This window comes from Tachysurus vachellii, chromosome 1 (genome assembly GCF_030014155.1).
Source record: "Tachysurus vachellii isolate PV-2020 chromosome 1, HZAU_Pvac_v1, whole genome shotgun sequence".
NCBI lineage: Eukaryota > Metazoa > Chordata > Actinopteri > Siluriformes > Bagridae > Tachysurus > Tachysurus vachellii.
Genome location: NC_083460.1, coordinates 2,789,126 through 2,804,453, shown reverse-complemented (window position 1 = coordinate 2,804,453; position 15,328 = coordinate 2,789,126). Strand labels below are relative to the sequence as shown.

General features: G+C 43.5%; 1 protein-coding gene across 13 annotated transcripts in view; it reads right to left on the bottom strand.

Annotated features, from left to right (window-relative positions):
• Positions 1 to 15,328, bottom strand: part of dlg1b (discs large MAGUK scaffold protein 1b) — an 81,102-nt gene that overhangs the window by 31,275 nt on the left and 34,499 nt on the right. For 4 of the 13 annotated variants that reach the window (XM_060868005.1, XM_060868015.1, XM_060868023.1 and 1 more), the window contains exons 5-7: positions 12,615 to 12,701; positions 1,630 to 1,728; positions 1,142 to 1,195 (exon numbers count right to left, since the gene is read on the bottom strand). In XM_060868005.1, the coding sequence (XP_060723988.1) occupies positions 1,142 to 1,195; positions 1,630 to 1,728; positions 12,615 to 12,701 (240 nt within the window). Of the gene's footprint in view, positions 1 to 1,141; positions 1,196 to 1,629; positions 1,729 to 7,692; positions 8,034 to 12,614; positions 12,702 to 15,328 lie in introns of those variants that run through there. The other 9 variants (XM_060868068.1, XM_060868075.1, XM_060868085.1 and 6 more) reach the window with 4 other exon arrangements.

The window sequence follows — 15,328 nt, the reverse complement described above, 5'->3', positions numbered from 1 at the left end:
GCAAATATCGGACATATTTAAACGGCTGCGCGGTCAATCGTGGCTCGTTACTTACTCTTCTGCTTCTCAACACAATCTGCTCACGAAGACCAATTACAGGAGCCCAATTATAAAAAACAAAAGGCAGAGATTCCCCAGGGGCATCACTGCTTCAGCACAACAGCCAACCTGAGGGAGGCGTGTGTGTGTGTGTGCGCGTGGGGGTGTAGAAAAGCACACAAGCACACAAGGTCCCTAAAGACGCAGATTAAAGCTGGATCTAGCCTTTCGCCTCTGCAGAAAGCCTCATGGGTTTGCCGCAGTGCTGCTGTGGAAAACTGAAAAAATCAGAGAAAGTAACCCAGAGGATCGACGACTGAAGATGCTGAGATAATAAACCGTACGATTACGTGTTTCTATTATTTTATATAAGATTCAGCACAATATGCTGTACTTTGTGTAGCTTCGCTACGGCGCCGAGTGACCGCGTGTTGCCTTTTAGACCGATCAGAGGAACACGAAAGACAATGAACACGACTGTTTTTCAAAAGGTGTGGATTCTCACTCCTGGGGGTAATTTGGAGAGGAGAAAAAAAATTAAATAACTTTTTTAGAAAAATTCCAAAAATCATCCGGATATCAATTTCTTTTACATACTTATGTATTTTAACTATATTTATGACTGGCTAAATAAAAGGGGGAAAAAGAAAGAAAACTGAAGGAAATTAAACTGTTCTGTACATTCTGTAAAAAACGGAAAGTAATGATAACGGAACTTAACGGGTTCTTTATAAACCTTAAAACAGAAAAAGAAAAGGATAATGAAATGAAATACAATTAAATTAAATGGATAAATAAAAGAACGGAAATTTTTTTTTACTCCACTATGAAAGGTACTCGGCTTGAAAGATCTGGAGCCAGTATTAATCTAGGGAACGGCTCTCCGCCCGTCGTACCGCTGTTATGTTTAGCTTTTTCCCCCCAGGTATTTAATTCAGACGAAATTTGTGGTGTTCCTGTTTACTCTCTTGTGAAATGTTTACTTTCTCCATGCAACACATGAGCTAAAGAAGTTTTCTAACATCAACATCAACTGGGTGACCACGTGTCAGCGCCGTCGTTCTCTATGAATAAGCAAAAGAATTTAAATAAATCAACTCACATAGGGGGCTGAATCCAGGCTATCCGTGTTCACCACGACAGGAGGAGGATTCGCCTGGAAGAAAAAGCAACAGGGTTAAACATCCATAACATACACGATGTGTGATTCTGAATCGGACGCTCGGACGCCAAGTAACCGAAGTGCTGATACATCGTCATTGACATTGGCATGCGATACAAACACCAGCACTGGCACTCGCACGAGATTAGTGGCAGTACGTACATACATGACGTTTTATGCTGCAGAAAATTCCCTAATGAAGCACGAATGCTTCTAGTTCTCAAATTGGCCTAATTTAAATCCTCTGTTTCCTTCATTTCCTTTTTCACCCAAACATGTGAGAGACTGTAGCTTTTTCCCATGGAGCTGCTATGTCCTTGTTGAAAGAGAAGTGAGATTAACAGAAAATAAAAAGACCAACAGAAAGAGGAGGAGAACAAGAGAAAGGAGGAAAAAAATTAGGAGAAATGGATGAAAAATTAAAAGACCTGTGACGTCGGTGAAGGGATGACGGCGGCCTCCGCGGGGACAGGCGAGATTGGGATCACGGGGATTATGGGAGAAGAGGGAGGGGTGACATCTGTCTGCTGAACAATAGCATGGGGAAGAGGTCAGATCACACCGCACACACACACACACACACACACACTCATACACACATACACACACACCAAAAATATACAGAAGGGCAATGGGGATGTAAGATTTGTATTTGTGTGAATATGTGTGGAAAATCCCTGTGAGTGTGTGTGTGCGTGTGCGTGTGTGTATGTGTGCGTGTGTGTGTGTATGTGTGTGTGTGTGTATATATGTATGTGTGTGCGCGTTTGCATGTGTGTATATATGTGTGTGTGTGCGTGTGTGCAAGTGTGTGTGTGCATGTGCACGTGTGTGTGTGTGTGTGTGTGTGTGCGTGTGAGTATGTGAATGTGTATGTGTGTGCGTGCATGTGCACGTGTGTGTATGTGTGTATGCACGTGCGTTTGCATGTGTGTGCATGTGCATGTGTGTGTGTGTGTGTGTATGTATGTGTGTGCGTGTGTGTGAGTGTGCACGTGTGTGTGTGCATGTGCACGTGTGTGTATGTATGTGTGTGCGTGTGTGTGTATGTGTGTGAATGTGTATGTGTGTGTGTATGTGTGTGAATGTGTATGTGTGTGCGTGCGTGTGTGTGTTTTGGATGAGCTCACACTGTAAACACTGCGCACAAACATGAACACTTTGTTGATGCACAGACTAAGAGCAAACACAATCCTGAGGAAATAAATCTGGAGAAGGTTATTTAAAATAACATACATACTAACAATACACTTACAATTTACCTCAGGTTATAAGATTCAGACGATGTTGATAATCAGAACTGGAACGTATTTCCCATTGTGAATTTATGAATCTCTACAATTTGACGTCGGAGACACGTTTGAGCGTTTAAAATAGTGCCGAGTTGTGGCGTTAAAGCAGATCACATCATCCCAAACAAAGACGAAATTTAGTTCTGGTCAATGGCATCGATCTGAGCCCTACTTTACGGTTCCACAGTGGAGCTGTAACTTAACTCTAAAGCAAAGGATGACTCCAGCAATGTCTGGTGATTTCTCTGTTCTCAAACATCCAAACAACCAGTGAGTCCAATCTGGTGGAAATCTTTGATGGGAAAGATGGCCAAATTAGGGTCTACTTTGTACCCCAGGTCCAAAAAATAAATAAATAAATAAATAAATAACTACACACACACCACCACCTGAACCTGATAATATCACAGCAGGTTGAGAACCTGGGCCAGATGGGATTTCCCCATGTTCTTCAAACAGATCTGCTGGCAACAAACATACAGAAGAAAAAAAAAAAAAGCTTGTGTATTGAGTCGATGTAGCTACTCGATACCACAAATACTGTTCGTCAGACCACACGTACAGCACGATCGTGTAAGAACGCGAGAGAATACCTCTCACGTATCACGTATTAAAGAAAGGATGCATTGCTTTCATTACATTATTCCATACATACCTTGGGATCCCTATTTAATAATAAAAGAATGCCTTTGCTAATCACACTTCCTATTGTATTAAACATCTTGTGTTGTGCAGAGGAGAATGGGTTCTGTATCGGTTCCTCTCCGGAATCAACCTTTTTAACAAACACACCATAAATGAGAAGGTCATTAAGTAAGAACAGAAGCATGGGAAATCCCAAAACAGACCTCAGAAAGTCAAATACTGGAATGTTGCAAGTCTTTGCTGCCCCATTAAAGTCCTACAACCTAGATGACTATGGATTTTGCATGGTTCTTCTACTCAAATTCAACATTCAAGGAGGTGGAGGTCCAGAGCTGGTGTTTGTATCTACTGTTGCAAGTCCTGAATGTCTACTAAACAGAACATTGAGGCATTCAAAAGATACCTCATGTGGTATAATTCACAAAAGTTCAACTCAGACCAGAAGTGCCGTTCTTAACACCCGCATGCAAACACTTAAAGCAAAACTCCAAAAGTCCTACCACGAGTCAATCCCTTACATACCTTCTCAAAGGCCACCGAGTTCCAGAGTGGGTTCTCCCTAATGGAGAAGTTCTGCACTGAGCTGCTCACTTTGGCTGTACTTTTGGTGGGACTCTTCTTCACACTGTCCCGCAGATTCAAAAACTTGGTCTTGCTCTTTCCGCTGTTGGCGAGCGGCATGGAGGAGCCGTAGCCGACAGAGTGGGCAGGGTTCGGCTGGAGAACCGGTCCTGGTACGAGTTGGGACTGAGGAAGCTTTGGTCCAAAGTTTAATCTAGGATTCTTCATTTCTGGTATTCCACCATTAGCTCTTCGGGGGATATAATCTGTACTAGACTGATACGTGGTCATTCTTTGAGGTTAGCAACACCAGAGAAAAGAGAAACAGTGTTCAGTAATGCTGAAATTATGCCCCTGCATTAAAAAAAATAAAATAGGCAAGATTCTGAAGATCCTTGTGGAAAAAATTGCACAGACCAGATACCAATCCAGTTTCTTGTTTCAGATCCTGTGCGTGTGTGTAGCACGGATCGCGAGGAGGTCGTACACTAATTCCTTAGCATCTAGCACTTTTGTGCCTCTCGCGCTCGTCTCCTCGTGTTTGTGCCAATTAGCGAGCTCCAATAGGCACAGCCAAGAGGAGCTGTGGGGCTTTTTCCTGGCATGAATAATCAATGGTGAGCTCGATTTCACATCCACGCAGCCAGCACACACACAAACAGCCCTAGTCTGTACATTTGCATGGGATCACAGTGTATGATTCTGTACAGCTCATGATGTTCTCATGCTCAAGATACAATATGTACATATTTATATCCAGGCTTCTCAAAATTGCTTTTATAGATTTCAAAAATTTTCATTCAGGTATCAGTGCCACATTCTTGGCAGTGTCAGTGCCTTCATGACAGATGGCTTGTCACCGTGTGTGGATCCAAAGGCTATTTACACCTGGCAAATCATGAACGGAGAGATAAATAATACAGCAACAGCCGAGATAGCGTTGACATGACGGCTCGAGTTATTGGACCGGAGAATAAGTGGGTCTGGGTTTGATAAGGTTGAAGAAAACAAGGTGAATTCTTGAAGGTTGATCAGTTTGTCAAACACAAACTTTGCTGTAGATTTACAATTAGGATTTCACATAGCAAACATTTCTGTATGAGAATATTTGAAAATGTATTTTTTATTTATCTTATATTGTGCATATTTATATTTATACATATATAGACAGCATGTGGTAGTCTAGTGGTTAAAACGTTGGACTACCAATGTTGTGGGCTACCAATGTTATGGACTACCATGTTATGAGTTCAAATCCCAGGTCCACCAAGCTGCCAGTCCTGCAAGGCCATTCCTTAACCCTCAATTGCTCGATTGCACAAAAATGTAAGTCACTCTGAATAAGGGTGTCTGCCTAATGCTGTAAATGTAATTGGGAAGTCGTGGCCTAATGGTTAGAGCGTTTGATTCCTAACCTTAAGGTTGTGGGTTTGAGTCTCGGGCCGGCAATACCACGACTGAGGTGCCCTTGAGCAAGGCACCGAATCCCCTCCAACTGCTCCGTGGGCGCCGCAGCATAAATGGCTGCCCACTGCTCCGGGTGTGTGTTCACGGTGTGTGTGTGGGTTAAATCCAGAGAACGAATTCTGAGAATGAGTCACCGTGCTCAGCAGTATGTCACGTCACGAGAAAATGCTCAATATTGATGTGGAAGAGAATAAATTTAAATTCCGAGATGAGGATTAGGATCAAGCCCTTGGCTGTTTGCTTCACTTCAGCATATAATTCCAGTGCCATCTAGTGGCATAAAGAACTAGCAGAAATTGTGAAATAATGCCTTACTGATGGTGCATCTAATAAAGCTAACTCGATCAGGAGCAGCTTCTGAGACTCTGAAAGTATGTTTGGAGAAAAGGTTTCGAAGGCAAACTGAAGCAACAAGGAACTTCATGATCTATGATTATAGTCGTTAGTGGGTATAGCCCGACTTCTGGGATATTAAAAAAAAAGTATTGCCTGCAGTTTCTTTATAAAAGTGGACCTTACCGGTGCTTATCTCGTAAGGATATCCATAACGTAAGCAGAAAACGGAAGGTAGGTGGTAATTTAAAAGCTTTGTAGAAAAGAGGAGATTTATAACACCTAGTCTTATAGGCCACACAATTAAGTCTAAGGCACCTGAATACTCTTAAATGTGTTAAATTTTGTCTAAAAGAGTTTAATTAATAATTTGCACACCTCGGTTGCAGTCAGCAAAGACGTGGTGGTCCAGGTGTTTCAGCAAGTTAAACATGATGGATAACGGAAGTCGTAGGATTACCCCAGTCATCATTAATCATTTGAGAATATTACCAGCAGTTCTTAAGGCTTTAACTGCACATAAATCGAATGTTGCACGGCCACTGAGACCAGATATTTTATTCCGCCTCTCAAGTCATTAACCTTTAGCTCTAAGAGCACGGGGATCTTTTGTGAGATGATTATGGAAAGGTTACAAGAATATACCCTGGTAGTCACAGACACAGAGTTCTTAGACCTCGATCAAAGGGCAAGATCAATTATTTTGCTGTTTATAAAGTAAATAATATGATGTAGTCGAGGTTACGGTTCACATCGGTTCCCTTGTCTTAAAGAAGAAAGATGAGTATGACATTTGTACAAGTTCGACCGTCGACGTGAACACTGCAGAGACCTATAACCATGTAAGGAGGTCTAATTTACATTCAGAGATTTACATGTAGTAATTTACATCAGTTAGCCATTAAGACAAATTATGCCCGAGGATTTGAATGAGCAACAAAACTAAGAGACTTCTCTGGTGAATAATGCAGCATCCTTACCGAAATGATGCAAGACGCTTGCAATTCGTGCGAAAGACATAGCAAATACACAAGACTAGACGTACTGTGGTATCTTAATGAATTTAAGCAAGACACCTGGAATAAAAACAAATATAATAGTGAGGGTGGCAACCAAATCCACTGCTGATCGATCTTGCTAGTTGTCCTACCAAATTAGTCGAACGTTTGATCAGCAAGGCAGGATTTTAAAAGACGTATTCGGTTAAGATCCAGCAACAACTTTCCAAAGCAAGTATCAGAGAAAGGGAAGAGAAAGGAAGCAGCAACAGCACTGTGGATTCAATGCGGTAAACAACAGGCACAAGGGTATTACAGATACTCTAAGAGAAACGACCGGGGCATATGCTCGGGCAGATGCTCGAACATGTTAACCTAACAACTATCCAGTTACACAAATTACTAGTTGCTGACGACGGCAATGAACAGAGGAAGTTGTAGCACTTGACAGACCGGAAACGGTTTAGTCTATTAAGTTATACGTGCATCACATGGTAAAATAAACGTATATGAATGAAGAGTGATATTAAAACTTTGCTAAAACTTACAGACAGTAGCAACCAAGCCTCAACGGACAAAACGAGACGCGAGCACTTTAAGCGTACAGTTTTTCAGAAAACCGCTTAGTGCCGAGTTTCGCTTCGTGCTGGCCGTCAGATTCCTGAAAGTTCATTCAATCAAATGTTTATTCAGCTGTCAGAAACCGATTTTAAGGGTTGGGTACTCTCAAACTGGAGGACTTCATGTGGAAAAATTATGTGCTAAAAGTCTACGGCCTTTTTTATTTTCCTCCAACCTTGAAGTGACCCGGAATTTAGCTCAATTTTGAAAGAGAGTTTGATTTGTGTAACGTATATTGCAACAGCCTTGATAATATACGGCTACGACAAAACAAACGGCCGTATCTCGCTCGCAATGTGCCGGGATGGAAAGGTCATGTGACATGGGTGTGCTTCTACCGACAACACGCGTCCGAATCCTCCGAGGCGACACCATAGTGACTGATGGAGACTTACAAATCAGAGTCTCTCCATCTTTAAAGCTGTTTGCATTACACTGTAGTGAGACGATCCTTAAAAATAAGTGTAATGCAAGACAAAGATATTCACATTTTAAAAAGGACCAGCAAAACTCTTTCGGTTTCCATGCCCTTGGTTGCTTTTTTACACCATACCCTGAGATATTAGCATCTTACCTGGTTGACTCTTGCTATGACGCAGTTGGTGAAGGCATTAAGGCGAGTGAGGATGTTGAAGATGCGGCGCCAGCGAGATGGATTGGGCTCGGCTGGCTCCTCGCAGGAGCTCCGCATGGACCACTGACGGAGTCTTGGTCCCACCGTGCTGCCATGGGCTGAGCTTGTGCTGCCGCCACGACTCCCCCTAGAGTACAATGTGTTCCCACCAAAGATGTAGTTCATCACCAGTGAATGCGCTCTGATTCACAATCCAGAGCGCTGCACTGACGAACACAAATTTAGCCCAAGGCACAGGGGGAGTGAGGACGTTTATGAACAATTTCCTTAATTATGAAAGAGGCTTCCTGTGTTGGGCTGTATCTGGCGGTCTCATCTGTGCGATGTCCTCACGACCCCAGGATTCTTCAGATGCTCCCCCACGCCTGCTAAACCGCACCCAACAGCCCGGATCTGACCGGATCCGGCAAAAGTCGAGCCGGAAAGAAAATATCTACTCAAGAGTATCCGTTCTCGTAACAGCCGACTATGTTTCATGAATAGTTGGTGATGGCAAGCTTAGAGATATAGAATCAATCGTGGAACTCATCGAGAGCTGACAGTCAATCTTTCACGGTTGCTATAGTAATACCCTTGTGTCCCTCAACGAACATCAATCAAACTGTAAACATGGAGGCCAACAATTGAATTACAGCTGACGGCTCCGTTCCTCGCTATCCCGGGTTCGACACGCACTACCTAGACAAAAAAGGAGATGGAAAACACAAAAACCTTCACTGATCTGATCATCCGAAAAGCACTCTGGGTCGTCAGGAGCATTCCACCGGGCTTGGATGCGTTCATAGCTGTACTGTTCGGTCTACAAAATGTGCCTTATGCGCTGCTGCTCCGACGGGAACTTTTCCAGCAAGAGGCTTCCGGAGATGTGCCACAGGTGTCGGATGGGGAGGAGAATTTTGTCACCAGGCTCTGCTTCCACTCCTGTGGGAGCCGAAGCTATGGCAACAGCTCCCACATCTAAGAGAGCCAGCAGGATTTCCTGCTCAGGCTTCGGTCTCCCGGTCCGTAGCTACGCCTCAGTAAACACGCCCCTTAGCTTCATCCGCTGACATGTTTATTAGTCTACAAAATATCGAGAAAAATAATCCTCGCTCAGGCATCAAAGTATGATGTCCTGTATACTCCAGTAATCTGGAAAAGTGGTTTTCCAGGTGTTTTATTATGGTTAAACACCTACACCTAGAACCTACTGCTGGTACTAAATCATTCAACACCAGACAAGCATTTTTTTTTACTGTGAATTCAAGGGATAACGATGAAAACAAATAAAAGGAGCATCTCCTCAGTCGGTTTAAGGATAAAAGCCAGATGACAGACATGGCAGGCCATCAATAATACATTCCCAATTATCCCTGAGCATACTGTGTGCATGTCTAATGAGATCCCTGAAAAACCCGTTTAGAGCCTTTCCTCAGAGCTAAAGCCGTCCTGTCTGTCACCTTACTAATTGACAATTAGACCATCATACTGCAGCCCTGGATGAATCAGGAGCATGAGTGCCAGCAAAAAAAAAAAAAAAAAAAGCAGTAGCAGGAGCAGATGGAAGGAACAGCATGGCCCTGGGAAAAATAGGGAAAAATGAGATTGCAAAGCCGGACACCCCGGCGGACCTGTTCGGATCAACCTCGCTATGATGGCTGAGATCTTTCGCCAACCTCTGCAGAGAATTCCTCAGGGATGCCGTCGAGCCTTTAACCGTTTACAACATGCCTATTAATAATGATAAGTGAAATCATCTTCAATGCCATCCAAGGTTTTGACTTTTTAAAAGTTTAAAAATCTTTCACCGAAATGCCGCACAATATTCGTGTTACTCGACATTACCCACAGTGCAGTTCGACTTCCTACTGATAGTGGTGGTAAAAAGGAGACGCTTCTGTACACTCTGATCAAACCTTCGTGCTATCATCATCATCAGTCTTCTGTAATTCAGTGTGACTGCATTGTACAGCCATACTGCATTCTTTGGGAACTTTAAGACCAATGCTTGCAGCTGGATTTCCCATTAATATGATGTTGGCACGGCAACGGCGACGGAGAAAGGGAACCCTTAATAGGAAATCCTGATCGTTCTTCCTTATGTTACAGAGCGCTGAAAGTTTTCTCCTTTAAAACGCCACTGTAAATAACGAAAGCAACACCAACATCCCCCCGTGAGATCGGAGCGACACACTTCTCACAGGAATAACAGAACTACGACAAACTAACACCAGAATCCCTAAACACATCACAAACATTTCAATTTAAACACATTTCAGGGTGGAGAATTTCATTAGCGGTCCAGACTCGGCGCTATCCAAGTATAAAATATTCATAAAATATTCTCTGACTGTATGTGAATATGATTTGATTTTATTCCTATTGCCCCTGAACTGTAGTGCAGAATTAGCTAAATTTAATTAAATGAATCTACAGACTGACAGCTGCACGGCTCAGATGTCTGACGAAAAGCTTCTTAAAAAAAAAAAAAAAACGTTGCTATTTAAAGTAATTTAAACCATCAGTGTGTGCAAAATTAGCTCTCAAGAGCTACGTTATCTATTGATCAAAACAAGAGCGCGTTAGACATATACGTTTAATCGTGCTTTACGTCACGAGGAGTTGTGTTTGCGTTAAATACCTACGTCTCCACAGCAACGGTATTTGTATTTGCGCAACAGATACGGCATGTTGTTACGTTTATTGCCGTTATTGAAAAACTGCTGCAAAACGACTTTTTTTTCTTCCTTGCATCACTAACATGGGTCTCATTTGGCAAACAACCAGTGTGGGTGTGTGCACAAGTGTGTGTGTGTATAAAAGATCCAGAGCACTGCTGCATGACATGAGCATGCAGGTTGCCAGGCAGCAGGGGGCGGGGGGAGAGGTATGTGCTTCCACGTTTCTTCCATTAGACCATCATCACCACACACAGCTGCTGCAATGCAAACCCATGAAAAACGTTTTGTTGATGATGAGTTTAAAGAGATTACGCATCGGGTTTTTCCGTCTTTTATTTTTATTTTTTTTGCACAGCATGACGTACCATCTCGAAATGACGCACCGTCGGCGCATAAGTGGACTACAAACAGATGACGGTCTTCCTGGCAATCAAATATTTCATCCCTCGAACTACTTAAAAGTGCTGTCAATAAATCGAAGCCGCGCAGTGAGCGAGCGAGCGAGCGAGCAAAGTATCAGACGCAACAGATGACGATACAATTAACGGCGATCTGTATAATAATAAAATACCTTCACACGCATGGCATCAGACGTCAACAGAGAACCTGCGCTTGTAGATGCTGGAGACAACAAACGCACTTTGTCGTAAGTCGGTGGCTCTCGTCACAGTCTGGACTTACCAACAAGTGCAGGTGCAGTCTCTTGGTTCTCCTCAGGGTGCCCATGATGCGTCGGCCCATCTTTTTGGCGTACCAGACCGAGTTGAGCATTGTGAGCTCGGGTTCGGACGCGAGTGCAGGGTTCACGCTCCGACAGTGCACGACTCGATAGTCCGGGCTTTTGTTTTCCTACGCAGGCATCTCAAAGACTGGGTTTGCACGACGTGCACATCAGAGACACTAACATCTCTCTCAGGTTATGTGAACCTGTGATGAGTAGAGAGTGTGTCTGAGAATGTAAGTGTGCCTGTGTGTGTGTGTGTGTGCAAGAGAGAGAGAGAGGCAGTGGCTGTTTGACGCACACTGCTGCTGCGGCAAGAGAGAGAGAGAGAGAGAGAGAGAGATTGAAAAGGAGGGAGATAAACAGACACGAAGAAATTTCTTGCGTCTTGATCTCCAAAACACTGCCTTATTCACCTCCCTCGCTGCTCCCTCATTTCCAAACCACCATGTCTCTCTCTCTCTCTCTCTCTCTCTCTCTATCACAGACAGGTCCGCTCAGAGCTCAGGGCAGAGCAGCTGGCTGCCTGATTTGCCTCTTCAACCGCTCCAAATGAGTCAGCAGGAAGCGTGAGAACAGACCTAGGTTGTACACCTGACTCGCCTCGAACGATCGTTCTCCTCTGCCTGGCGCCTGACTGTAGATTCAATCCGCTTTGGAGCTATTAAGTTCTCTCTCTAGTCCACCATCGGACGTGCCCGAGAGCCACCTTGTGAAGCGCGTCCTATTCGTGCTCACAGCCTGAATTCCTCTTTTCCTTTTCTAAAATCCGGCCAGAGGCTGCGGAGCGCAAAGTCTGTATTGTCGCTTCGCCTTTGACGCATCATCCTGCTAATGCGTTCTCTAATGTGGGGTCTTATCCATTCTACTCAGCAGCTAAAATAGGGGGGGGAAAGCATCAGGGCTGACGTCATTGACGGGAAACTGGAGGCAGCTCGGGGGTGATCGGCTTTAGGAGAGAAAGTGAGATAAGGACGGCAGACACTTGTGGCGTTTCTTGTGAATGTGATTTTTATCCATGTGATAATACAAACAATTGATCAATAATCCTGTGTCCGTACGGTGCGATCGCTGATTTATAATCTCACCCATCGTCAGAGGAAACACGTAAAAGGCAGCGTTCAAACGTCCTAAAACCGAAAACACTGAATATATCGAGCCATGCATGTGAGAAGCAGGTGCTTCTGTGCATCATTGACACTTCATGATCAGCAAGAAGCAACAACTGGTGGCCAGAAGCTTCTCAGACAAACATATATACACACTAATATATAGAGTTAAAAATAAACACAAAAAAAAAAAACAGTCATGCACATCAGGAACTGCGCCATCTAGCACTGACACAAAGCCTGCATCTGCTCCAGCACGACTTCGCTCAGACACACCACAGAACCTGCACGTGACGAGACACTAGACATCAGACTCAACTGCTGCACACAGCGATGGCTGCGTCCAGTTCCCGTGTTTTAGCAGGATGTTACCTGGTATGGGGTGGAGGGGCTGAGGAGAGGGCTCTCCTCGCTCACCACCGTGGGCGGCCCGTCGAAGATGCACTCCAGAGACTCAACCTACAGGGAGGGGGGAGGGGGGGGGGGATGTACTGTAACTCGGCTTATAACACCAGCACAAAGCACAGCAGCAGGAGTTCAGAAGAGCTCACAGTTCACATTGGGACAGAAGGAGGAGAGACACGGGACGTGAGACGGAGACGGTGAAGGATGCTGAGGATATGTGTGTCTGTGGACTGAATGAAAAAAGCGAGGACGAAAGGAGGAATTCTGTGCTTCTAGAAAATGTCTGTGAAACATTTAACACGCTTCTACAATGACTCGTTTCCCTTTATTCCTCTCAGGAACATCGCCGTGTTTGTGTATCGCCGTGTTCGGGCTTCGGAGAGAATCCTTCTGACGCTCCAGCAGTTACTGAGTGAAATAAATAAATAAATAAATTAATAAATAAATAAATAACTAAAACCAAATCACATCATTAAAGCATGGCTCCGTTGCGACGAGGTGAACAAACCAATAGGTGGAGCTAAAGCGCCGTGTGAAGCGGCACAGCTCACGACAAGTGCTTTCCTCAGGAAGTGTCTTCCTCACACACCCGATTTGTCTTATGACAAACAGCGATGGCAGGTGATTAATCACGACCGGCGATAACGGCTTGTTTTCTAACACACAGCTTTGTGAATATACTTTACATTACACAAGAGCCCCTTAGGCGTTTAATCACACTAAGCAACGAGATACAAAGTCAGGTGTGTAGGTGTGTGTGTGTGTGTGTGTGTGTGTGTGGAGGGATGAAGTAGGGGTGATTTTAGCAAGACGTCTCGCTAAGTGGAACTTAGCATCTAAGTAACTAAGTGACTACTGCACATATTTTAGTTCATGAATTAAACATGCTCAGACTTGCGTTCATGCTAGCTAGTGACGATACACATTCACGTTGTGTATTATTTGTGTAAAAACAAAATTTCATTTCCTTGTTACGGCATTGATCAAATTGGTTCCTTCTTTCGAGTGCCATGTCTAGTTTTTATTTTTTTTTTTATGCTTCAGCCTCGGCTTCACGCTAGCTTGATTTGCAAAGCAAACTACCCGTACTAGCGACGTCCACTCGAGCTTTATTTCTCTTCATACACGTTTAATGAGAAGTCATATGACAGGATGTGAAGAAACCAAGGTTAGAGCAGCGTTCTCCGTTTTAAAAGTTCTGTTAAATTAGCAGTTCTATAAGATCGTGTTACGGTTTTTTCGCATCCAAAGAGAAAAAGTGTATAAAACTGTGAAGATCTCAGCTTGAATGTCGAGTTTCTATGTTGTACATCTAAAAACGAATGCTCTTCTGCTGCTTGGATGGATGGATGGATGGTTGGATGCTGTGCTCTGACGGAGGACCGAGCGTGAGGTAAGAGTTCACCAAGTTTACATCAGTGAGCTGAGAGTTATGAGAGGTGGCAGGCGTGAATCGTGTGTGCTGTTGGTGCTAGAGCGAGTGAGTGAAGAGGAGTTATAAATCTGAAAGCAGAGGACAGCAGTGGAGCACGACAAGCACAGGAGGAGCGCTCGTAAATGTCCTAAATGTCCAACACACACACTCACGCACAGACAAAAGCCTTCCTTCGTACACCCAATCACTACGCTGTTCAGTTAACATACTGAAGCATGACTGTGGCTCACCTTGAGTAAAACCCCTCTGAGATTGTACTCGAATATTCAAAGACGCCTTTCAGAGCCGGTCACGGGCACTGTGTCTGTACGGCGGAGACGTGTACGTGATGGCCAAGCAAATCAGCAAAAAAGTGACATGTATAGCTACATATTTTTCACATGACTGTGTGTGTGTGTATATATATGTATGTACGTATGTATATGTGTGTGTGTGTATGTATATATATATCGTCGCTGTCGGGCGGAAACCTCGTATGTCCAAATTTGGTCAATTTCATATTTTTTCACATATCGATGCTATTGGTCAGTCCCCACGTGGGTCTGTTATTTTTACAAGTTATTAACCAATCTAAAGTCTTGAAAATAGCTTGAGCGCAAATCTCATAACTCCATTGGACACTTCAACTGTCCACCTCTTCCTCACTCCGCGGGAGAGCTTCACGGCATATTTCTCCTCAAGAAGAGTCGCAACGAATCAACACGTCTTCTGAGGTAAATGTCTTCAAAACACTGGGCTGAATTTCCTGAAAAGTAACGGTTTTGGAGATACGAGGATTCCGCCTGACAGCGACGAGATTATATATATATATATATATATATATATATATATATATATATATATATATATATATATATATATATATATATATATGTATATACACACACACATACACACACACGCATGTATTCACATATATATTGGTAGGGTTTTGGTAGCCCAGTGGTTAAGGGGTTGGACTACTGATTGGAAGGTCGTGAGTTCGAATCCCAGGTCCACCAAAGTGCCACTGCTGGGCCCCTGAGCAAGGCCCTTAATCCTCAATTGCTCAGTTGTATAAACTGAAATAAAAATTTAAGTCACTTTGGATGAGTCTGCTAAATGTCTGCTAAATGCTGTAAATGTAAATATACACATAAACACACAGTCATGTGAAACATTTAGGACACCCCATTAAATATTAAGTTCTTTATTAAGAAATGTCAACGTGTCAATTTCAGATCCTGTAGGTGACAATGATGTAATT